The sequence below is a fragment of the Trachymyrmex cornetzi genome, unplaced genomic scaffold (genome assembly GCF_001594075.2).
Source record: "Trachymyrmex cornetzi isolate Tcor2-1 unplaced genomic scaffold, Tcor1.1 scaffold204, whole genome shotgun sequence".
Classification (NCBI taxonomy): domain Eukaryota; kingdom Metazoa; phylum Arthropoda; class Insecta; order Hymenoptera; family Formicidae; genus Trachymyrmex; species Trachymyrmex cornetzi.
The window spans coordinates 534,082-558,328 of NW_017296680.1; the positions used below are offsets into that span (position 1 = coordinate 534,082).

At 33.7% G+C, this 24,247-nt stretch overlaps 4 protein-coding genes across 11 annotated transcripts; all 4 read right to left on the reverse strand.

Annotated features, from left to right (window-relative positions):
- Positions 1-1,154: 1,154 nt before the first annotated feature.
- Positions 1,155-2,681, reverse strand: LOC108759744 (70 kDa peptidyl-prolyl isomerase). 3 transcript variants are annotated; one of them, XM_018505337.1, is made up of 2 exons: positions 2,191-2,681; positions 1,155-2,061 (listed from the first exon to the last, which is right to left on the reverse strand). In XM_018505337.1, exon 2 carries the CDS (start codon positions 2,034-2,036, stop codon positions 1,155-1,157), a length of 882 nt encoding a protein of 293 aa, XP_018360839.1. In that variant the 5' UTR covers positions 2,037-2,061; positions 2,191-2,681. The 3 variants fall into 3 exon arrangements, with proteins under 3 accessions (XP_018360839.1, XP_018360836.1, XP_018360838.1); XM_018505334.1 differs by having other exon boundaries at positions 2,147-2,681; XM_018505336.1 differs by having other exon boundaries at positions 1,155-2,074; positions 2,147-2,681.
- Positions 2,682-3,192: 511 nt separating this feature from the next.
- On the reverse strand, positions 3,193-5,050 carry LOC108759743 (retinol dehydrogenase 13). Its single transcript, XM_018505333.1, has 6 exons — positions 4,859-5,050; positions 4,416-4,581; positions 4,041-4,149; positions 3,650-3,964; positions 3,369-3,576; positions 3,193-3,295 (listed from the first exon to the last, which is right to left on the reverse strand). The coding sequence occupies exons 1-6, from the start codon at positions 4,933-4,935 to the stop codon at positions 3,193-3,195; spliced, it is 978 nt and encodes a 325-aa protein (XP_018360835.1). The 5' UTR covers positions 4,936-5,050.
- Positions 5,051-8,819: 3,769 nt separating this feature from the next.
- Positions 8,820-15,395, reverse strand: LOC108759746 (E3 ubiquitin-protein ligase SIAH1). Of its 5 annotated transcripts, XR_001940043.1 has the most exons (6): positions 14,594-15,395; positions 11,281-11,614; positions 10,631-10,870; positions 10,367-10,559; positions 10,018-10,257; positions 8,820-8,967 (listed from the first exon to the last, which is right to left on the reverse strand). XR_001940043.1 is itself a non-coding variant. In XM_018505338.1 (5 exons), exons 2-5 carry the CDS (start codon positions 11,507-11,509, stop codon positions 10,080-10,082), a joined length of 840 nt encoding a protein of 279 aa, XP_018360840.1. In that variant the 5' UTR covers positions 11,510-11,614; positions 14,594-15,395; the 3' UTR covers positions 9,349-10,079. The 5 variants fall into 5 exon arrangements, 4 of the variants coding, with proteins under 4 accessions (XP_018360840.1, XP_018360841.1, XP_018360843.1 ...); XM_018505338.1 differs by lacking the exon at positions 8,820-8,967 and having other exon boundaries at positions 9,349-10,257; XM_018505339.1 differs by lacking the exons at positions 8,820-8,967; positions 14,594-15,395 and adding an exon at positions 13,509-13,581 and having other exon boundaries at positions 9,349-10,257.
- A 4,892-nt stretch (positions 15,396-20,287) lies between these two features.
- On the reverse strand, positions 20,288-23,033 carry LOC108759760 (RNA-binding protein squid). 2 transcript variants are annotated; one of them, XM_018505374.1, is made up of 3 exons: positions 22,402-23,033; positions 21,767-22,214; positions 21,499-21,564 (listed from the first exon to the last, which is right to left on the reverse strand). In XM_018505374.1, the coding sequence occupies exons 1-3, from the start codon at positions 22,777-22,779 to the stop codon at positions 21,530-21,532; spliced, it is 861 nt and encodes a 286-aa protein (XP_018360876.1). In that variant the 5' UTR covers positions 22,780-23,033; the 3' UTR covers positions 21,499-21,529. The 2 variants fall into 2 exon arrangements, with proteins under 2 accessions (XP_018360875.1, XP_018360876.1); XM_018505373.1 differs by having other exon boundaries at positions 20,288-22,214.
- Positions 23,034-24,247: the final 1,214 nt, after the last annotated feature.

Sequence of the window (24,247 nt, forward strand, 5' to 3'; positions counted from 1 at the left end):
TTGTACACCAAAATATAATTGCTACTTTATAACATGTTAGATTCAAAATTTAAAGTGCATTATTATTTTTTGTAATGTCTTCGATTTCTATTAATAAATATTAGAGGCAGCTTTAAAAATATTATACTGATTGATATATTTGTTTTACTAGTTGAGATACAACGATACAAGTGAATAAACAGTTTTGTATTATTAACATAAAGCCATATTCGTCATCTTATTGTATTTGATACAGAATGGGTGTATGTAGGATAATAGAAAATAATTTAGCGGAAACGCATGGTTATGGAAGTGCCATTAAAATTTAATTTTGAATTTACAAGAGATCTTATGTGCTAAATTTTATTTATTAATTTTATAGAATTTCTCAAATTTCATTTTTAATAGATTATATATATAAGTAAACTAGTTTAGTGTACATGATTACATATTAACTCAAGTTTGTGATCAAATTCAATAGTTGAACTTAATATTTAGACCATTATTATTCAAATTTGAGATAATATGTAACAATTATTATTAAATAACAATTTTTTCACATCAAAGTGCAGTTGTATTATGTAATTTTATAAAGTTATTAGAAACTGGACAAATATATGAAGGTTAATCAAATAGATTGTCCAAATCATTTGCAGATATGGATATTTGTATGAAAGAAGAACTTGTAATATCTTATATTTTACACAGTTATAATGTAATTAAAAGTATATAAACATGACACTATAATAATTTGTAGGTCGTGGCTATTGACAAAGTTATGTCGATCGAAAATTTTGTATCATAAAAACGTGTGTAGAAATGCATTATGTATATTTACTGCACGTATATAATTCTATCTTTCAATTATCCATTTTATACTAATAATTATTGTAATAAAAAAGATAATGATTGTAACAAATTAAATATATATATCTACATCTGTAACTATGCGCAGTACAACTTTTTAATTTAATGTTATTAATCTGTTTAAGGCACGAACATTATATAATATAATAATTATGTGATGACGATGGTGATAATAATATTAAAATAATCGAGCATAAGTTATCACGAAAAGAAACAAAAATCTCATTTTCCTGTTTATAAAATAAACATATTTTATTTCTTAGAGAAATAAATTCGTATGTACAATTACAAAACATTAAAAAAATATTCTAGTAAGTCTTAAACATTCTCCTCATCATATCTTTATTTCTCTGAAATGATTCTTGCAATCTAGTGTTGAATACATCAAATTGTTCTTTCGCCAAGTGATTAGTAGATTCTAAAGTAAGTACTGCCTTCAAATCTGTTGTAGCTTTTTCATTGTCTCCCATATTACCATATGCTACTCCTCTTCTATACAAGGCCTTAACATTATTCTCATCTTTGTTCAACACCTTTGTGCACAGCGTAACGACATGTTGATAGTTCTTTCGCTTCAGTTGACATATAGCCATGTTATTATACAACGCAAGTCTTAAATTATTAATATTATATTCCAACTGTTTATCTAATTTTAAATCAGCTATCGGCTCCAATGTTATGAGAAGCTTGCAAGCTTTGCTAAACTTGCGGAATGCATCTATGATTCGGAACTCCTTGAATAACTCAGTACCTCTCTCTTTATATCTCAAAGCTACTTGATACTTTTCTTCTGCGCTCCATTCCCAAACTGATTTATGGCGTTTACAAAGAGCCAATGTGATCTCAAACTTAACAGATTCATTATTATCTACAGATTCATCTGATTGTTTTATAGGCATGGCAATGGTAACAAGACTCTTCTCATTGATATTCATCATACAAATCACTCTCTCGATTTTTTCATCAATTTCTGAACTAGCTTCTCCTATAACCACCGTCTTCTCAGACTCTCCATCAAGAATATTAGTATGATATTTCTCTTTCAAATCCGTTTCAGACATTCCAGTAACGTTTATGTTCTCTACAATAATAGTGCATGTAGAGCATTCCGTTGGCTTCTTGGTAAAAACATCCGACTTTAGTACTCTCTTTTGAATGCTTTTGTCTGCTGATTTCCATAAATGCGACATCGTGATGATACATCAATGATCAATTCTGTAACATGATACTATTAATCAGTTATTAGAGACATTAATATTGTATTAGGGTGTAAATTTAACAAGCAAATTGTTCAACTTACTCGTTTCAACAAATACTTCTTAAATTCATTTCTTTTAGACTAACCATAAGCAGGGAGAAACTTGATAGCGTATTCCTTTGGGATGCACTGGATGTAGCCTTGCACCAGTTGCGTGTAAGCACTATACTGCTTACACTATACTGCAATACCATGGTGTATACTTCATCATTGCGCTAAATCCTACTCTCAGTTAACTTTTATTTTCAAATTTTAAATATCACACTGGTGACTGGTTCTACACCATCCCTTTAAAACAGTGTAGCAAAATCCCACTTCGTACACTACGCCGTAGTCACGGAAACGTCGGAAACACGGGATGCCGAATTAGAGACCTTTTAATTATAGGGTCTCTACTCTCTACGCCGAATAAGTTCGCCCCAGTTCGCCTACCACATCAGCCACGGAAATACGCATGTTTCCACCATGAAAACACGCATTAGTGCAGCCAAAAGAAAACGCCATACCATGATTTCACAGATTCCACCGGTTTTTTTTGTGCCGGCGTTTTTCATGACACTGTCGAAATCGTCCGTACATTAGCGCCATCAGTATATCCATTTTCGATTTAGGTACTATATGGCTACAATGCTACATCCTTTTTCTGACACTGTTGATAAAATCATAGCAAGAGAGCACTGAGAAATGAATGTTGTACGAATTAATCTGTGCTCCATTCATAAATTGTGAGTCGGGAATACTGAATTCCATTAAAGAAGTAACGAAAAAGTAACGAATCGTTACTTTTTAAATAATGGTAATGTTTAATTTTGTTACTATCACCAAAAATTATACTTTTAAAAAGTAACTTTCCATTCTCTGGATTTCAGTAACTAAAAGTACACAAGTAAAAATTTCTTGTACGAATTTCAAATTACGTGAAAAATTTCTATAAAACGTCTTATCTTATTTAATATATACAGTTAATATATAAATTAAACAAATATTTTCTAAATAGAAGGAATTTTAAAAACATGTAATTACCAAAGACTAATATTATATATTTTAAAACAAGTTACAACCAGTAACTGTATATTTCTAGTATATATTTATGTAACATTTAATTTTGTCCACTTTTCACTGACTTTCCATAACCATTTTGCTATATCATCATCCTTTGCTTCCTCTGATGCTTCCGCAGATTTGCAATTGCTGTAAACATAAGGATACTTTGATATTATATTTGCGATATTTAACATTTTTTTTAATTTTCAATGATGCTTACACTAAATAACATCCGGAATCATTTGTAAGACTAGGATCTAATGCTGCGTACAAAACAGATTGAGCTCCATGCCAAGGTGCTTTAATAAATGGCCAAACAAATGGTTTCAGGAGTATTCGTGTAAAGAAGTTGTTGTATACAAACATGTGCCGAATTATGTTTGTATCAACTATACCGGGATGGACAGCGTTCACGGTAATATTGGTTCCTGAAAAATAAGTGCGCATCGGTAATTACTGTGAAAATTATAACGAGAATTATATATAATTATATAAAATTACCTTTCAATCTGCTCGCCAATTCCCGAGTGAAAAGTATTATAGCTAATTTACTTTGACTGTACGCTTTACCATCATCGTAATCATTCTCCGAATTAAAATCCTGCATATTTATGTGGCCTGTTCGATGAGTAGCGCTAGTCAGATTTACAATTCTGGATGGCGCAGATGCTTTCAGGACGTCCAGAAGCAAGTTTGTGAGTAAGAAGTGACCCATGTAATTGACTCCAAGCTGCATCTCGATGCCTTCTTTAGTGTGACTCTTTGGGCATCTCATCACGCCGGCATTATTAATAAGTATGTGAAGTTTGTCATACTCTGTAAACAAAATAAGATAAACATTTGAATAAAAACAAAAAATTTCTAACTGTGTATACTTTTAAATATCAATCACCTTTTTTAAATTGTGTAACAAATTTCCTTATACTTTCTTGCGATGCTAAGTCACACTTCCTACAATAAATGTATTTGTTCCTCGTTTCGAGTACAATCATTCGGCGTTCCTACAAGAATAAAATATGATAAAAAGATATAGGATGGTATAGTCAGATCTTATACTTAGGATTGTCTTAAGTACAAAACGGTCTTGAAATAAGAACGGATTATAAATACTGCTCTAAATAAAACACGAGAAAAAGTTATTTTAAATAATAGCATATAAAAGAAGTTAAATAATTGACTTATATATAATATTACAATATATAACATTGTCTATTCAATTTCATAATTCATTTATAAATTGAGTAAATACTAACGACGATATAATTACCGTTTCACATTTTTTCATGTCCCTGCATGCCATAATAATTCTTGCATTACGTTTGGCTAATTCTAAGACTGTCTCCCTCCCAATACCGGAATTGGCTCCTGTCACAATGGCTACTTTATCAACTAGATCCTCTTTTCCTTCATATTTCGGACCTCCTAAATAATCCCTACAAATTCGACATGACTTTTACTATTTATGTTACAAGCAACGAAAAAGTCAAAAATACTGTCTTTTACTTAACATTAACATTGTATGTATAAACAAGATTTATATGTGAGTATACTAAAAATTATGTAGCTATAGGAATGATCTTGTTTATATTTTTACAACATAAACAAATATTTATAGATAGTGAAAATATTAAAATAAAAAGCAAACGTAAAGGAAATAAATGATTGATTTATAGTGTAAAATCTTGGGGTAACTTTCGAGCAACACTATACTTCGTCAGATACGCCACGCCGGCGGTAGTCGCCACCACGGAAGTGTAAACAAGCGGTTTTGGGATTTTCCAGCTCATTTTCACTGATCAATTCGTGGACGAAACTAAAAAAAAATTATTTAGATTCGTGCAAAGTCGAGAGAGAACATAACCAAACTCTCGACATCTGCATGCGGCGCCATACAACGCGTCACGTGTTCGGCTTGCTCCGGCTCGCTCAAATAAACACGTGCACGAAACACATGGGACATACCAATGCAAGACAAAAAAAAACCTAACAAACCAAATAAATTTTCAAGTCCAATGAATATATGAGACAATAACTAGGTAATTATCATTTAATCTGATTAATTAATTGCCCTCTTATTAGTATTTAATCTGATTAATTAATCTCTTAGTCCATATATCGAGACTATAATATAATAATATATTGAAAGTTTACAAGGAAAAACGATTTACTTAAGTATATGAAATTATATAAAATTTGACCAAATAATTATGAAATGCATTGGAATGATAATTATATTTTCCGTAAAATGTTGATCCCACAAACCATACTTAATATCTGTGATATTTGTTTTTTATTTCATTAATTTTATTCGTTCATTCAATTAAAATTATCGCATGTTGCTAAAATTATTTAATCTTCTTCATTATATCCGCAATAATTCACATTTCTAGATGTGAATAAAATTAATGATTACAAAATAAAACCATAATAATTTGAAATATTATAACAAGTTAATTGAATCCTATTAATTAATTCTCTAAATTATTTAGTTATAAGCTTTTATATCCAGCAAATAAAAATGGATTGAAATGGATTGAAAATTTTCAATCTATCCAAATCTGTATTTTAAATCCATAAAAATGAATTGGATTCCATATAAAAAAATTTTTATACATGTAAAAGTAGTAATTACATAAAATTCTATAGTTATTATTTTAAAACTTTTATATAAAAAATATACGCTAGCTGTATAATAAAATAATACGTATTTTAATATAAAATAAACATAAAAGCGATTAATTTATTAATTAAAAATAAGGAATTTACATGTGTAACATTTATTGTACATATTTACGTAGTTCTTTTTATGTCTCTTTTAACTATTAAATGAAGTAGAATTCATGATATACGGTACAACTTTTTTTAATAGTTGAATTAAAACAAAAAATTTCTTATTTATAATTCTGAATAAAATACCATTCATGATGCATTTTTAAATGAAACAATGAATTTTCTACTCACAATTTTAAATAGTATTCATGGCCCATTTTAAGAAAAACTTTTTTTTATTCAATTAGATTAAAAAACTGCATTTTCTATTCAGAATTTTGAATTAAGCAGTATTCGCAATGCACAGAAATGGCCGATATTATTTTTAGATTCAACTGAATTGAAAAACTGCATTTCCTATTCAGAATTTTAAATTAAGCAGTATTCACGATGCATACAAAATACTATATTATTTTTAGATTGAAAAGCATAGAAATATACTCCATGCCGTTCTATAAATGAATTAAAATGCATTCAAGATTGAAAAGGAATAGACATTTGTTTCATTCAATTTCTATAAATGAATTAATCCATTCGGGATTGAAAAGAATTCATTTTAACATTCATGAATCCGTATTTCTGAAAATCTGAATCCATTTTAATCCATTTCAATTCATTCTCATTTACTGAGTATACATTTGTGATATATATGATGAGAAAGCAATTTTGAGGATTAAAATAAAAAATAAGAAAACGGTATCAAGAGTAATAGGAAAGTATCTATAAAAAAAAATTTATTCATGCTTTTTATACATGGCTTGAACATTTTGTAGATTCTATAAATGCATATATAAGTATATATACATTATATTTAAATAAAGCTATTCTCTCGACAATTATACTATTCTGCGAATACACGAGCACCGCCGGCTTCTCCACTAGACATCTCGTAGTAGAATACAAAGAACCTGTTGTGGACTCGCCGATCGACACGATTCGTTCGTGATTTCGCAAATTGTGTCGTCAAAAACAAGGAAACCTCTCGTTCTCGTTCGTTCGATTTATCCGGGATATGTCGGGCATACGCCAAGTGTACGCACAGTACAATTACATTCCTCGCCTCTCGCAACTGAAACAGCAGATCTCGTGAATAGCCAAGTTCCGTTAAAAATTAACGGTTCCCAACATTCCGGTAATTTCAACGTATTTCAAGTAAAAAGGGGAACTCATATACTGTAACATAGATTTAAGATTAGACGCTTTTAAATTCACGCAGAAACAAAATAACGATGAGATTGTCATTCGGCGTCATTATGCGACAGCAAGTTGCTAAAGCCTTCGACGTTTTACATATTTTCATCAGCCCATTTATTTCCCATTTATTTCTCATAACGTAACGAATCAATTTTCTCGTTTCTTTTTTTTACCTTTTTGAGATTATCATGTTACATAATCATTCTCTGAGATAAAAGCGAAACAATAGACATATTCGTCAGGAGAGTCAAAACGTAAAATGCCTTTTTCCTATGATCGTGTTCAATGAAACGGCAATGGAGCCATCGCGAATGCTAGAGAATAAATTACTACTTGATTAAAGGATAAGGATTACGTTACATCGTTTATCTTATATCGTATATACAAGGTACTTAACAACGTGATGCGTTTCCTCGAAATATAAATTATTAGGTCCCCGCCCAGTGCCGTGTTTTTAGAGATAAAAATCCAGCATGTATATCTAAAACTCTTCCCTATATCGCACAATGATTCCGTACAAAATTCTTGTACCAACCGCATCGTGATCTCAATAAGAATGCACTGGTTTCCGCAATCTCGATCGGGAGATTTGTCGAGTTACGCTTCACGCTAACAGTCCGGGAAGATGTTCTCTATAGTCTCGATATGGGGTATAACAATCAACGTTAATACTCAGGGGCTTGATCTCGTTTTCTCTCCTGTTTTTATTTTTTTATAACCGCCAAGAACGCTCATTTCTCAACGTGAGTTCATTAAAATTAAATATCCGCCTGACAGACGTGTATAAATATAATCCATTGCAAGGTAATATACACAAAATCATTTTACGATGTGCGCACACATCGTGCACTTGGTTCCCTCGAGTTATTTCCAACATCGTGAATATCGGCATATCGTGATGTACATTACTAATACTAATTATATCACATAATAAGTTTTCTTATTTACAGTAACAGTGCTTCCGTCTATACCTCATGAAAATCTCCTCTCTTTCACAATTGCGTTACAGGGCATTAAACCGATGAATAATTCGCAAGTAATTGCTAGTGATATAAAATGGAGTGATATTCATCCAACTTTGCCAGCAGCCTTCAATAAGGCCGTTTCAACAATACATATGAATTACTTGGCGAAAGTAAAATTTGTGCAGTTTCCACAATTTATGAAAAATATATAATTAATCGTTACAACTTAGTCTACTATCATCTCATATAATTACATCTCAGTCTAAATTGTTTCTCCAAAGAAAACAATATTCTTCGTATCTTCCTTCCATTGTTCGTTAGAATTATTGAACTTTTTTTTAGTGATACAATTCGGTTCAATGCTCTGTTTTTGCTAAATACCTCATTATTTTTTAAAATTTATACAATATTATATGAAATAACAATACAAAGGAAGAATATGAATGCATTTTGAGAAGCATAAATCACAAAAATAAAGAAAATCTTTATAGTTTTATGAGAATATCTTATTGCGAGAATGAGTTATCCATTGTATAATAGCACTCTGTATAAAATATGATTTACTTACAAAAAAAGAAATTTGTTAAAAGAATTAATTTGATAGATATTGAATGTGATATATAATTTCTTTTCTTCTGCATCGATATTGATAAAATAAGTTTTATTTAAGAGTAAGTGACATATAACGTTAATATTTGCAAAAGAAAACGAGAATACTGCAAAGTACATTAAAACTTAAATTGTATAAAATGTTCCTTTTGTATTTTAATGTACCATTGCTTCAGTCATTTTTAAACTTCTTTTCCCTCTTGCTTACAGGAACTTTGCTGCAATTGAACATTGCTCCATATCGTGAGTACATCCCAAAATGTACTGACAGCTCTGACAAATCTATAATTCAAGCGTGCCATAATTATTCAGTGTTATTAGTACATTTCAGAACGCACCTCATGTTAATACAACTGTTGTAAAAATATTAGTATCTTGCTTCGACATTCAGACTAGATCGTGAAAAACTGATCTGCCTTTCACTGCTATTTGCGTAAAAATCGCAAAAAGCACGATATCGTATCATTATATAATGCGAAATAACAAAACAGTTCCGTCCATACTAATTACAAAAGCCGGATTTATCGCGTTATATACAAAATACATACATACAGATTCTTTAATAAGATAAAATATATACGGAGGACGAAAGTATAACATATTTTAGAAAATCGAAAGTAAATTTTATAAATAAAAATAATAATATAAAAGTATGTAGGCGGAAAATGAAGTACACTAGTTACATTCATAGCACAGACAATATTCGTAGCAAACTTGAAATTTGCTTCGTAATATTCGCTGTACTAAGTCGAGAAAGACATTAAAATACAAGCAAAAAAAGATGTCAGTAGGATAGGTGCCTTTTCATGCCAACGCTCCACGCTCATTTTCGGCGTCAAAATAAATCACGTGATAGAAACTATTGACGAATGTCAAACGTCAATTTCACGTAACTTATTTTGACGCTGAAAATGAACGTCAAGCGTCAGCATAAAAAGGCATCTCAATACGTTGTATCTACCCAAAGAGATATGAATGAAAGTTCGATGTGAAATGAGTAAGAGTAATATGACAATAGCGCGGATATCAGGTACTTTCTTTTTCTCGGAAAACGATATCGTGCTCAGCATCAAAGCTCCAAAGTCACAGCATGGGTATATAGAAAAGATGTTTATTACATTTATCTCTGTGATATATCAATATCACATCCAAGTATACTTTAAAGCTTTTCAACGACGGTTCTATACTGAGCATCCAAATGCTACGTATCGTCAACATACTCGAAACAACATTCCCTATGTCTCTGTATTGCTAATATCCATTTGGTAACATAAAAAGAAATGTTCTTTATGCATAGCGAGCAGTCCCACTCGAATACTTTACCGCACCCACCGTTCTCAAGGACTGCTCGATATGTTCAAGTCTTCTTTTTACACTGCTTTTTCTGGCTTTCCTCAGGCCATAGAAATCGTGACGTTAATTCCTAAGTTTCCATTGTCAGCAAACAGCTGTGCTATTGAAGTGTCAAATACAAGGCAGTCAGAATTTAAAATTGCGGACGACACACCCTCATGAATAGAACGCGGCATTGCTTCCCATGTAAGACGTCTTCTATGTCCATTTAGTTCTAGTCTGTTGCATACGATAATTTAATTAAAAAACGTTTATGCAAAAGATGGAAATATTAAATCTATTGAATTTTGTTAGATATTAAATACTTTCATATAAATAACACAATTACCTGTAAGCGAAGTTCTCTGCTTGCTTCCTGGAGCCAATCAATTGTACAATCGCGAAAAATTGTTGATGTCCATCATATTTCTCCTGTTTCTCAAGCACCAACATAAAATGATGGCCAAAACAAGATTGCATCATGACCCAATCCACGGCTCCAGGGAGATTAATGTCAGTTGCCAAAAAAACAATATCTTCGCCTAGAAAACATTCCACAAAAGCATTGTGTTAGGAGTTTAGAATCAAGGTACGATCAGCACAAATTTATTACCTTGTAAAGTTGTAATGCTTTTGTGGCTCATAATAAGATGCGGCATCACTTGCTCCAGCGATCCTTGCCATTTACAGGACGCACCTGGGCAGGGACAGCTGTATGGACGGAACTCACATGCATCTTCATGATCTGCCTTCTCGGTATGTACCAGCGAAACTGTACAGCCACTAGTGGAGTATTTGCAGGGAAACATTACATTACTAGCCACCTTTTCCATAGCCAAATTGCGAATGTTACCTGCACACATATTAACCAAATATTCTTGAGGCTTCCACGGGTGCTTTCTATATAAAGATTACGCGTTTCGTGGGTTTTCTCCGTGTTCAGATTCATTCTTGGTATGCCAATGTTTCGTAAATCTGAAGTGGACTGTAAGGTTCACGAAACGTTGGCATTCCAAGAATGGATCTGGTCACGGAGAAAACCCGTGAAACACATAATCTTTATATATTGACCAAATGTTCGTTAGGGTGCTATTTCATTTGTGCATTTTTGTCGTACGATAAATGTGTACAGAACAGAGAGATCCTTGGATCTTTCTATCCCATAGCAAATCAATAGGCTTGAAAAATTTTTCGTATGACAAAAACGCATAAATGAAATATCACCCTAAATTTTAATAATAAAGAAAATGCTACATCACGTACCCAATGGACCTCTGCATGTAGGGCAACAAGAAAGCTTCGGTCTGCAATTGGTGCAAACTAAATGTCCACTCTGACATTGCAGAATAGGTGGAAGCACGTAGTCGAAACATACAGGACACTCGAAAAGACTTGCCAGATCAGTGGAGCTGCTCATGGCGGATACAGACGACGCTGAGGTACTTGCAACTCCTCTCCCTCGCTTTCCAGTGTTGATGTTCAGTTGAGACATTTTGCCTCTTAGGTTGTGTACCGATCGCCACTCGAACGACAATCTCCCTTTGTTTTTCGTGTTGTTCTCAGCAATGCATCTCTGTTTTAATCAACCGATTCATCTCTGTAAAATCACAATATCCATAAACATAAGATATTAATATTTTACTTAACTCCCTCCCTCCCGAGTGTTCATGTGCTATAAACGGCTATCGATGGTTATAGAAACCAAGTTATACGTGTGCACTAGTGTGCACACTTATTTTTTCTCTCTTTTGTCTACGGATATTTATACACATATAAAAGATATATCTTGCTATTATTCTTACTTCTTTTACGAATGTAAGTATATCCTACCTGGGAGACACAATTTTTTTTCTTTGATATTTTTAAATTCTCACAATTTAACAATAAAAATTTTCTATTTTCAAATAAGAATCTTAATCCAGCTTTATTAAAGTGAGATATGACAAGCTCCATATACTACAAACACAATATTATTTTTACTGTTCTGTTATTGTAATAAAAAAAAATGTAAAATTATTCTGGATTAATTTCGTTAATATAATTTAATCTAAGAATTAAAATTTAATTCAAAATAATCGAAAAATGTTATACGAGTTAAGCTCTTAAATTATCGGAGCCTTAAACTCCACTTAATGGTGCCAACTGCCATTTTGTATTATCTTAGTAATAGTTATATTCATTAAACCTAAACTAATTTTCTATCTGTATAGAAATTCATAGAAAAAAATTCTAAACCATTTTTTCGGTATATACTCTCTTTCTCAGGTAGATATACGTTCTGAGAGAGAATTCAGGATTTGTTTACTTAAGAAAGAAATATATATCTGGAATAAGCCTAGAATTTTCCTCTATGAATACAGATAGTGGAAAATTAGATTAGATCTAATGAACCTATATAGTTCAACGAGTACACACATGAGGCTAATTATAAAATCTTTAAATCGACTAACTTAAGTATACCATTAAGTTATTAGCATCACTAATGGTACTTATATATACAGGGTGTCCCGAAATTTTTTGCCAAGCGCTCTTGTGTAGACAGAGCGGATTAAATTGAGTTGAAAAGTCCTGTACTATTTTGCAATTTTCGTAATAGTTAACAAGATATTACTTACTGAAAGTCGCCGAATATTAGTTTTTAATAATTTTTTGCTCAAATACTATCAACTTTACAGAAAAACAGCGAGAGACAGAAATTGTTTATTTTCTTCTCATAACGTTCTAAGAATTTGTTCAGAATTTTTTAATACCGTATTTTCTCATGTTGGTAAAAATAAGAAAATGCAGTACTAAAAAGTTGATACAAAATTCTGAAAAAATTCTTAGAACTTTATGAGAAGAAAATAAATAATTGTTGTCTCTTGCAGTTTTTCTGTAAAGTTGATAGTATTTGAGTAAAATATTATTCAAGACCAATATTTTTTGCAATTTTTAGTAATTAATATCTTGTTAACTATTGCGAAAATTGCAAAATGGTAGAGAACTTTTCGACTCAGTTTAGTCTGCTCTATCTACACAAAAGTGATTGGCAAAAAAGGTCGGGACACCCTATATAATGCTAATATCTATCGATTTAAATAATTACAGTAAATTATGCATGAGATGTAAAATAAAAGTATACGAATCAGCGAATGATTTAGTTTGTTGCTGTCATTTAGATCGTTGGTTAGACTATACAATTTCGCCAAAGATCACCGCATTCCGGTTATAAAAAAAATGCTGGTTGCAATCTAAATCTTCGATAATCTTGTCGTGTCACTGTAATTATCAATTTCACAATATTTTCAATTAGGTTATACAATTTCAATGAGGTTGCCACGTCTCCGCTCGATAAAAATACTACGTAAATTTCAACGCGACGTAAGTACTGTCACTTTTTTAACTACATGCGTCCAACGACACGCAACAATTGCACGTATCTAGGGCGCAAACAATCAACGATAGCCGACGATGCGTTGTGCAATGTCAAGTCACGCGATTATAATACGCACTTTTTTTATTCTACGCACTATAAAAAAATGTGTTGACTCGAAAATTTTTCCATTCCGTAGATGAACAGCTCCTTATGCGGTCTTGAGACTAAAGATACACACTCGTCGTTATTCTAATTTTCGATTCATCAATGACGGGCTGAGAAAAAATTTATCTCCCACCCCCAAATAGCAAAGCATGTCTCAGCAAAATCGCACAAATCTGTGATTGCTTATAATTTCGAATATACCGTATTGTAACAACATGCAGACAATAATGTGTATATATATTGCCAGCAGTTTAACAGCAAGATAGCTGCGTCAATGTTACCGTGTCGGCAATACGACAGTATTGTATGATGCTGCATATTATTATGGCAACTTGATGGCAATAGTACGAATTTTAATGATGACGAGTTTAAAGTTGTCGGAAAATTGCTGGCAAGTTGCTACTTAATATTATCAGATCGTAAAGGCATCAAATTGCCAACAAATAAGGACTCAGTTGCCGCAATTCTGGTAGCAACACTTGACTTAGCAATGCCAACAACAAGACATACATATTGCTATCTGGGCATCTATCTATGAGAGATAAATCATAAATTTCAATAATGATCTAGTTTTTCAGCACCGATTACCAAGTGTATTAAAGTCCGTTGGTAAGAATTAAATCGTGTCTCTCCATAAATCCATGAAAAATTGAGAGAAACGGTCGAATATGATTTTTAGTATTAATCTGACATTTTTATGCCCGTTTCTACCAATAGTTTAATTTTAATCTCGGTACAACTAACTCTTCATCTTGTTCTAGGAATTAGAAAAAGATGAAGTTGAACCAAGATTAAAGTTAATCTACATTGATAGCAACGGGTATTAGAAGACAAAAACAGTGACTTTCAGTCAATCTAACACTTCTAATATTGCAGTTACAGGGTCAATTTTTGACGTCGCTCGTCGATTTAAAACTCACTTTAAGAAATTCAACCCGGGACGTAGCAACGAACTGGAACCTGTTTCCTTATATTGAAGTCGTTTTTTTCCCTTATTATTATCATATAAAGGTATTCGTCCCTTCAGAAGTACCGCGTTGAAGACTGTCCACTTACCGGGATGTACAGGCAGGATTAGACAAAATCGCACGATCATAAGGTAAGACCGTCGTCGCGTTCACCGCTGGGGCAGGTGAAACGTACACGCCGCCTCCCCTGCGACCGGAAGGCTCGCACGGCCGAACGACAGGAGTCGAGAGAAGGCACTTGTTGTGAGAGACAGCGATGACGATGAGGAGAGCGACGTAGTCGCAGACGACTCGACGCGGTGGTCAAGATCCGTGAGCGTTGTTGCACGAAAGCCCGTTGATGTTGCGTGACGACGCATCGATGTGACCAGGGTGTTGCGACGACAATGTGAGAGAGAGAGAGAGAGAGAGAGAGAGAGAGAGAGAGAGAGAGAGAGAGATGTGTGTATGTGTGTGTGTGTGTATGTGTGTATTTTCCTCAGGACTCAGCGGGGTAAGGAGCACTGGAACAGCGGGAGTAGGCGGGTGGTGAAGGGGAAGAGGGGCTACATCTCGAATCCCCGCGATCGTCGAAGCAGGGTGACCGATCTTGATGGCACCTGTGCCGATTGTGGGTGAGGCATAGCACCCGCACTTCGGAAACACGCTTTCTCCTCTTCGCTTCTTCGCTCGCTCGTTCGCCCTGATCCGTCCGCGATGATCCTCCACCTCCTCCGTTCACAGAAGACGCCTATGATCGCCTTGGTCTCTGCACGAAACAGCCGTACCAAAAACGCAACGAACTCGATCAGCTATACAGCTGTTATACGCATACACACACCAACGACAGGTCAGCGCCACTCATGCAACTACCGGGAGTCACCGGGAGTACCGGAGTATTAAAAACCGACAATCCGACTTATCCGACATGGCAAGCGATGCCGAGGGGCATCACGAGGATGACGCAGCGGCATCTGTTGAGGAGGCCGTTAAATGTTATCCGCGGTCCCCTCGCCAGACAATGAAGTTAAAAAGAAAGTATTGGATTTGTGCAAAAAGCTTATTTGTTCGTCAAGTAAAATGAGGTGAAGTTATATTTATGTATAGATAAGATTAAATAGATAAGACAGAAAATTAAGAATGAATATATATATATATATATATATATATATATAATTAAAGATTGTTAATTAAATTCAACATATAAAATAGAAAATTAAAATTAAATATGACCAATTTCTATCAATTATTAACGAGATTAACTTTAATCTCGATTTAATTTGCTCTTAATTCTTAGAATCTTTGATCAACTTACTCCTTAATTCTTTAATTTACTTTCTAATTCTTAGAATTGGAGAAAGATAGAGTAAATTGAACACATTAAAGTTTTTGTTTTATAATTATGATTTCAAACCTTCAATCAGCCTGTAATCAGAACTATAAAAACTTAATAAAAACTTTAATCTGTGTTTAATTTATTCTTTATCTTAAGATTGTAATCTTATATTGTAGAACCAGGCTTCAAAAAAGCTTGGAATCAGAATTATAGAAAGTTGATTAAACTAAGATTAGAATTGATAAAAAAGAAGATAAATATATAATTGAATTAAAATTAGATATATACTACTTTCATATATATATATGTATATAATATTAACTATATTGTAAATTATAATATAAAATAATATATATAATACATTATATATATATATATTTCTCTCTAAATATGCATATATATATATGTATATAAAACCAAAGATGTAGTCTTCAAATTTTTTTGAAAAGAAAAAATAAATTTGAAACACGAATTCACAAAGAACAAACAGTTACTACAGAGAACAAATAAACTTTTTGCGTTATATATGTATATATATTGTATATTATAAATGCCACAAGGAACAATTGAAATAATGGGCATTTTTATTTTTTTTTTGCTATAATTAAAATATACACTGTGTCATGGGTGAAACAGGCGAATAGTAATTAATAGTAACAAAATATCTGTATCGTTTCCCTTTAATTTTTCTCTTTCTCTCTCTCTTTCTCTTTCTCTCTTTCTATTCTACCCCTCGTCTGTTTTCAATATATATTTTCGCACGCAGCAAATATGGTATACACAGTATACAGATTTAATTTCAAAGACATTAGTTAGCTTGGCTTGGAGATCTTCTCAAGTGGACATGTCCACTCGCGTTAAACTTTAACTCAATGGAGAGTTAAGCCAAACCGTTGATGCCTTTGCGACGTCTGAGAAAAAACCTTTTTCTTTTTTTTTTTGAATGTAGCTTCTTCATCCTTGTTACAATATAATTTCGATGTATCTAAATCTCATTGTAAATGTAGTCCCATTGTCTTATCTACATTCTTTACAATTATGTTAATCAATTAATTCTTTCAATTTCGTGGTCGAAACCGCAAGTTCTATTAATTGTCAAGATTTTCTAGTGCCTGTATCATCACTTGTGTTAACAGTCTTTTCGCGATATGAAGAGCAGTCTTTATACAGCGAACAGGAACTGCTCGATAGAAATGTGAAAGAAACGTTAAATTCGTGTTTGTCATCCCTGTTCGTTTCACGCCTTAAACATTCTGGGCCTCTATTCTTGAAAAGAAACATATACGAAAAACTAAGGCGTACTTTACGTTCTCAGTCTTTTTCGTTATTAGTAGATGTGCTATTTCGTCGACAACAGCAAATTTCGGTTGGATTTATCGCTCGCGCGAACTTCACATGTGTATCCAGGACCTTAAAATTTTAATTATATAATTAAAAAAAATTTTTTTGTCTAAATGTTTCATAACATGCATGCACACGCATACTAGTTTTTCGTATACGTTTCTTTTCAAGAATAGAGCTCCTGGGATTACTTAGATAACTTAGGGAAGCCTTTGTCACACTATGAGTTCATTATCAATCTCTAGCGGTGATTATCTTCATATACGTCTATTTCCTAGCCTATTTTCTTTTTTTTTTTTTTGGTACAGATCAAAACACGCAGACCGTACACAGACAACACGCAAATAATAGAACTTTGTTTCAAGATAGGTTTTTATCCATCTTACGTTATTAAAGACAGACTGCCGGACAATCAGCTATGATGATATACATTTTATGATACATTTATAAGATATCGATAGTATGACACGATGCTGCGCTAAATATTGTGTAAACTATGATTATACCGCAAGATTCTGTTTTCCTCGTTACTACTAGATGTGCTATTTCGTCAACAGCAGGAAGTATCAGTTGGATTCATCGCTCGCGCGAACTTCACGTGTATACCCAGGACGTTCATATTTTAATTATATAATTTTTTTAAAATTTTTTTGTCTAAATATTTCCGCACCTTGACGTGTTTCATATCTATTGTAAACACACATACATATACACATGTGTGGGCATGCATGCACGCATGCCATGCATACACGCATGCACGCATACATACGATATGTACACAATTTTTTTCCAATCTCGATAGTAACTATAAGTTATTATTAGATTACTAATCTTATAAGGATAGATTACATTATATGTTATGTATCAACATTAGATACTAATTATGAGTTAAGCACAAGAAAAAAAGAAATAGATTTTGATCTAAGGCCTTGGTCCTTGAATAACAACCACTCTTTTTTTTTTCCTTCTCAATAAAGCGAGAGCTTGTGATTGTGAAGGGAACGTGAACGTGGTGGAAAAAAAGACCAAATACTTTAGACAATTTGCGATCTTAATCGCAAAGCTTGAAAAAAGCGCATTAAACGCGCTCAAAAATTGATGATTTACTTCAAATGATGTACGATATCTGTTTTGCAATCATTATGACTCGTGAGTATACTATAAATGTAATTGTCACTTTATCCAATCTCAAAAGACGCACTTTCCATAATTATCGCTCGCATGGACAATCCATCTTTTCATCCTCTAAGTTAGACCTCTTTCTTTGCCTCTCAAAAGGAGCCAGATTAGAAACCAACTAAAGTCCTAAGTAGAACCCTGAATTACAAATTCATGGCAGAAAAAATAGGCTAATCCGAGCGATTACTGGCAGATAAATTAATGTTATATGTTATTTTAGCAAAAAGATTTCAATAGAATGTCCTTTGAAAATAAAAAAATACATATCAACAGTAACATATCATTAGGAAATTCGTGCATGATTGTCAAAATGTGAACTAAGCTCGCGATGTTAATTTTATCATTTATTAGAATGCGAATGTTTTGTAGATACTGACTGACGTTCAATGATATTTTATACACAACGATGATGAATCAGCTCTGTGAAATTTTCGGTCGTTTCTTTACGGGAACGATAAAATTATTTCTAACATCAAATTCTTTATGGGCCTTCTACAATATGCCATTAGTCATAAATCAGAAGTCAGAAGCTAAAAATTGATCAATCACAGTCGTCAATTTTTAGTTTCCGACTTCTGATTTATGACTAATGGCTTATTGTAGAAGGCTTATTATGCAGAGTCTACACAATGGGTGTTTTCCATTTGATAACACAAGTCGACACAAGCGTCGTTCTATCCTTCTTGACATTCAGAGAGTAACAAAGATAGAACGACACTTGTGTCGACTTGTGTCATCAAATGGAAAGCACCCAATAGAAATCGTAGCGGTCGTAGCGGTCGTACACTGAGAGAAAAATGTCGAAGTATTGCGAGGCAAGTGTTATTTACGAAATTTGATTGTAATGACGAAATATACATTTCTGTGAAATATATCTTATTAATTGCAAAATAGCTTATTTGCTAAGAATAAAATTTTATATCATCCGTATTTAAATAAATATTTATTTCAGTGAAATAAATATATTTCTCACAAATATATTTTTAGGCATCTTTTTCTCAGTATAGGGTCTTAAGGTCCAGTTCCATGATTCATAATTAACTCTTAACCGAGGTTCAACTTGTTTCTCATCTCTTTCCAATTCTAAAATTGGAAAGAGACAATAAACAAGTTGAATCTCGGTTAAGAGTTAATTATGAGTTGTGGAACTGGGCGTAAGTCGTAAGAAATTGACCAATCATAGTCGATTATTCGTTTCATATTCGACTGTGATTGATTAATTTTCTACGACTTAAGACTCGACGACCACTACGACTTCTGTTGTAAACCCCGCATTATCCTTTGAAAATTAATGAATTCAAATAATGCTAATCATAATACTCAATACATATTTTCAAAGTTAAAGTTATATACATATTATTGTATGATTATAAGAATGTTAGCTTCGCAACTCGAATCGGTGGTATTAATATAATACGAATTTGTCGAGATTTGACCAATAACCGCGTTAAACTCGGATCAGCCTTTATTTTCTTTCGCGGATTAAATCTTTTTTTACTGTATAATCAGACGACGATTGCAAAAATTAAGATTGTGTCTAACAAGTTGAATTAATACACACATTAAATTATAAGCTTAGTCTGAAATACAACTGCAAGCGCTACAAAAAAGTATCTGTATAATAAAACTCAAAATTTTAATACATAAATGATAAATCGTTAAAGTAGGGATACTAAAAAGTATTGGATTTTCCGAAAAGTTTGTGCCGATTTTCCAAAAAAATCGCAAACATATTTCAAGAGATTTATATTGACATTTTTATGCGTAGATATATTTTTATAGTTTCAGTTATATTACTTTTATTTCTGCATCTAAGAAAACGTGAAAATTTTCTTTATTCAAAACTTGTTGGTTCTTTTAGCGAATACTTTTGAAGATATGACATAAACTTTCTGGATAACCCAACGTAATGGATATGTTAATAGCAAATTAGGAATACAAGACAAATAGGTGATCCTAGATCAAATCATATTTCAATACTTGCGACAAAACTTTTCTCGCCTTTTTAATATACAATCGCATCATATTAATTGATATTCACTGTGCTAAATAAATGTTTGACTCTGACACCGTTGATAAAGCAAATTCGTTCATTCATATATGCCCTTTCACGTGATTGGGAACTACAGACCTTCACACATTTCTGTCGAACCATTTTTATACAAACATTGCTCGTACAAAGAGAGACAAGTTTATCGAGTGGAGTTAAAGTATTGTAATTGCTACTAAAGTTTTACGCAAGAAAAAATGTTTCATGCTATTTTATGTTTCTGATACTGTATATCATAAAGCATCCTTTGCGCGATAAAAAAAATCATCGAGACGATAAAAAGCACGATTTTGGACACGGTAATTAATGGATATCTTATCAATATCGACCTATCTAAAGGTTTGTCCTTTCTGACCTCTCGAGAGAGAACTCACTCATTCTCTTTCTTCTCTTTCATATTCATATACATCATGCACATACATTGGGCACATTCCATTTGGTGTTTGCAACGCTCGCAAGCATCATTTCGTCCTTGTTTATTCTAATATCAAACAAGGATGAAATAATGCTCGCAAGCATTATCTCCAAATAAACTATGTCTATGGTTGTGAACGCCAAATGGAATACACTCATTGTATACTTTTTTCACTTTTAGTGCAAAAAGTATAACATAGTATAAAGAGGCAACATATCTGTTACAATTACATCGCATTTACATGCAATTACTTCACATATCTTCAATGTACAGAGTAGTCAAAAAATGGGGTCATTGAACTCTTTAACGAGCGTACTCGTTTTCTTGATCTGATTTGACTTTAGGAACCTTGCTCAGCAAGTTCGTTCAATTTATTGCCAATTAAGTTAATCAGTATTTAAAATTGGAGACACTACGGAGAGAAAAATATAATGTGCGGTCGGTCGTTTCGATTCTTAATTATGAAGCACTGGTTTTGGAGAAAGATTGACTTTTTGATCAACGTTTGTTAAACGAAGATATTAATATTGTTATTCTTGTTGTTAATATCCGTTGTTATACCATTACTTGCGCAAGCTTCCTTCATAACGTACTAAATTCGGGGATCCGAGGTTTTTTCTTTGCTCAATGAGTTATTAACTCGTTAAGCTTTTCTGATTTTTTGGTTTTTTTCTTGTTTTCCTTCTTTCTTTTAAATTTTTTTTCCCCCCCCGAAATCCCGGATTCAGTCTCGGTTTGGTAGACGAAATATTGTCCCACCTATAATAAAAGATTCTACTCGTAATCATCAAATGTTTTAATAACCAAGAGATATACATCTCTCAGTTATGTACTTTTCTTTCTCTCTCTCTCTCTCTTTCTTTCATACATACACACATTTTCTCTTTCTCTCTCTCTCTCTCTCACACTCTCTCTCAATAAGGTTGATGTCTCTGAAATTGACGCGGTCCCGGACCATTACCTCGCGGTTTGGGACCATATCCCATATTGTCGTAGCCATCGTAACCAGCGTAATCGTAGTTCGCGTACACGTCATCGTAGTTATGATAACCGTTGTATTCGGGGATGTAGCCGTAACCGCCACCATATCCATATCCGTAGCCAGGTGCCCAGAAGCCCTGATTTCTTGGGTCCGGATTGACCTTGACTTTCTTTACGTCTACCTCCTTACCATTAATCGTTTGCTTAGGTGTCTTCAATAACTTGTACACAACTTCTTTCGAATCAAACGTGATAAAGCAAAAGCCTTTACGTTGATTTTTAACTTTGTCGAAAGGTGCCTGTAGTTCAACAATGGTACCATATTGGCTGAAGTAGTTCTTAATGTCGTCGTCAGAAATCTCGGGAGTAAGACCACCCACAAAGATTTTACCATGTTGAGGTTTTTTACTAACACGTTTTGGATCAACCTATATATAAAAAAAATGCTGTTAGTATATAGATACAATGGAACAGACACGAGGCGGTGAAAGTATCATCTATATCTCTCGCTGTATTGCAAAGAATTGTAAGAATGCAGCGTATGACTTCTCAATATTAAATTTGAAATTAGCAAAGTAAATCTCTTGCCTATTCTAGTAGTATTACTCCAGTTACCTTGCGCTTATTGATGTAATGCTCGCCTGATGCAAGAAGCTTATCAATGGTCTTTGGATTGGTGAACACCATGAACGCGAAACCGCGTGAAATACCAGTATGGGGATCGACCTTCACCGAGATGCTCTCGATCTCGCCAAATTTGCCAAAATGATCCCGCAGCTCTTTATCGGTTGTATTTCGAGACAAGCCGCCAATAAAGAGCTTTCGCTCATCGTCCTTGCCAGGGATACCGGCGGTCGCCTGTTGCTGCGAAGATTGTGACGAGTGATGCTGACTGTGCTCCTGATTCTGAGAATCGTTCGGATGTTGGTTCCCTGATTGATCCTGCATACCGTCTGTCTGTGGCTGATTCTGGAAATCTACCGCTGCCGCCATCGTGATTTCTCAAGCGTTCCTCGAACACGTCTCCGTTCAAGGTAGACAAAGCGAGCCCGTGTCCTAGACCTCGGTGCCGACTGCCGGCTACGTTAGGGTGCGTCGTCTCCCGGTTTACGAACCGAAATCGGAGCACGATCTGCAAGCAGATATTCTACGCGCGTGGCACGAATTCGTAGCTTGTACTTGGATAGTGGCTTAAATAATGACCGGTGTGCTGCCGGCTTAGCCTACGAGAAAGGAAAGGAAAGGAAAGGAAGACAACTTCCGCGTCACGCCGCAGCGGTTCCGCGCCGCGACGAGTCGAGCTCCCTGATTCGTCGTCTCCGCCATTGTTACATCCGTTAACCAATTGACGCACGACACCCGCGACACCGACAACGATGGTTAACGACAACGACGACAACTGCAGGCAGTTTTCGATATTAACCATAACAAGAACGCCGGAAGTTCCTTCTCAGGTTCTTTGTCGCTTCGATCTCCTTCAATTTCAGCACTATTTAGGCAGATTCTCGCCGCATCGCGTCGTCTTGATCGCATTGCGTTGGGCGCCAACGTTGCCAATCTGAAAAATAAATTCGTGTTTATTTGGAATTGAATCGATATATTTGAGAATATTTAGGATGCATTCCGTTTCACGCATGATACGTGTATGATGCAGCATTTTAGCTTTCATTGGGAGCTTTCCAGCAGAGGCACAAATCGAGGCAAGAGTCATCCCATCTTTTAGCGTATTCGATTTACTGACAATAACTGACTCGACCCGACTCCGAGTCAACGGTCTGTTCTTTTTAGCTGCATTTCTTGCACAATTTAGCTCTTCTTTCGCAGCTAAACAGAACAGACCATTGACTCAGAGAGTCAGGTCGAGTAATTTTTTTTATTCAATTATCTTATTTTCAGCAATACGTGTAAACATATACATGATATTTGTATTTAAGTAATCATTTTGATACTGCAGGTTGTATCAATTGCAGGAAATGGAAGTAACTCGTTACTTGTAACAAAGTTACAGCTACAAGTTACTTTTTAGATAACTTCGTTGGTAACTGCGTTATTTTTTTCTTAATAACTATAACAGTAGCGTAGTTACATTTTTTTTGGTAACGGTAACGAATTTTACAGTTACTTTTATTAATACTTGGCACACGATTCGACATGGTTTGATTAGAATTATTTTACACTTTTACGTGATATATTAGACAGATATCTCACAATTGCCACATATTTTATAGGTTTCAGAATTATAAAATTATGTTTTTAACCCTTAGCGGCCACACCGGGGTACAAAGCTAAAAAAATTAGTTGTACAAGATATATGGGTATTTTAAGATTTCTAATCGATTGTTTCATGTTTGTTGAACAGTTGTTCAACATTTCTAATGATTTATATTAGTCAATTTATAGATGGCGCTCTAAAAACTGGTCATATATGTGAAAATTCGGCAAAAATGACTTTTTTCAGAAA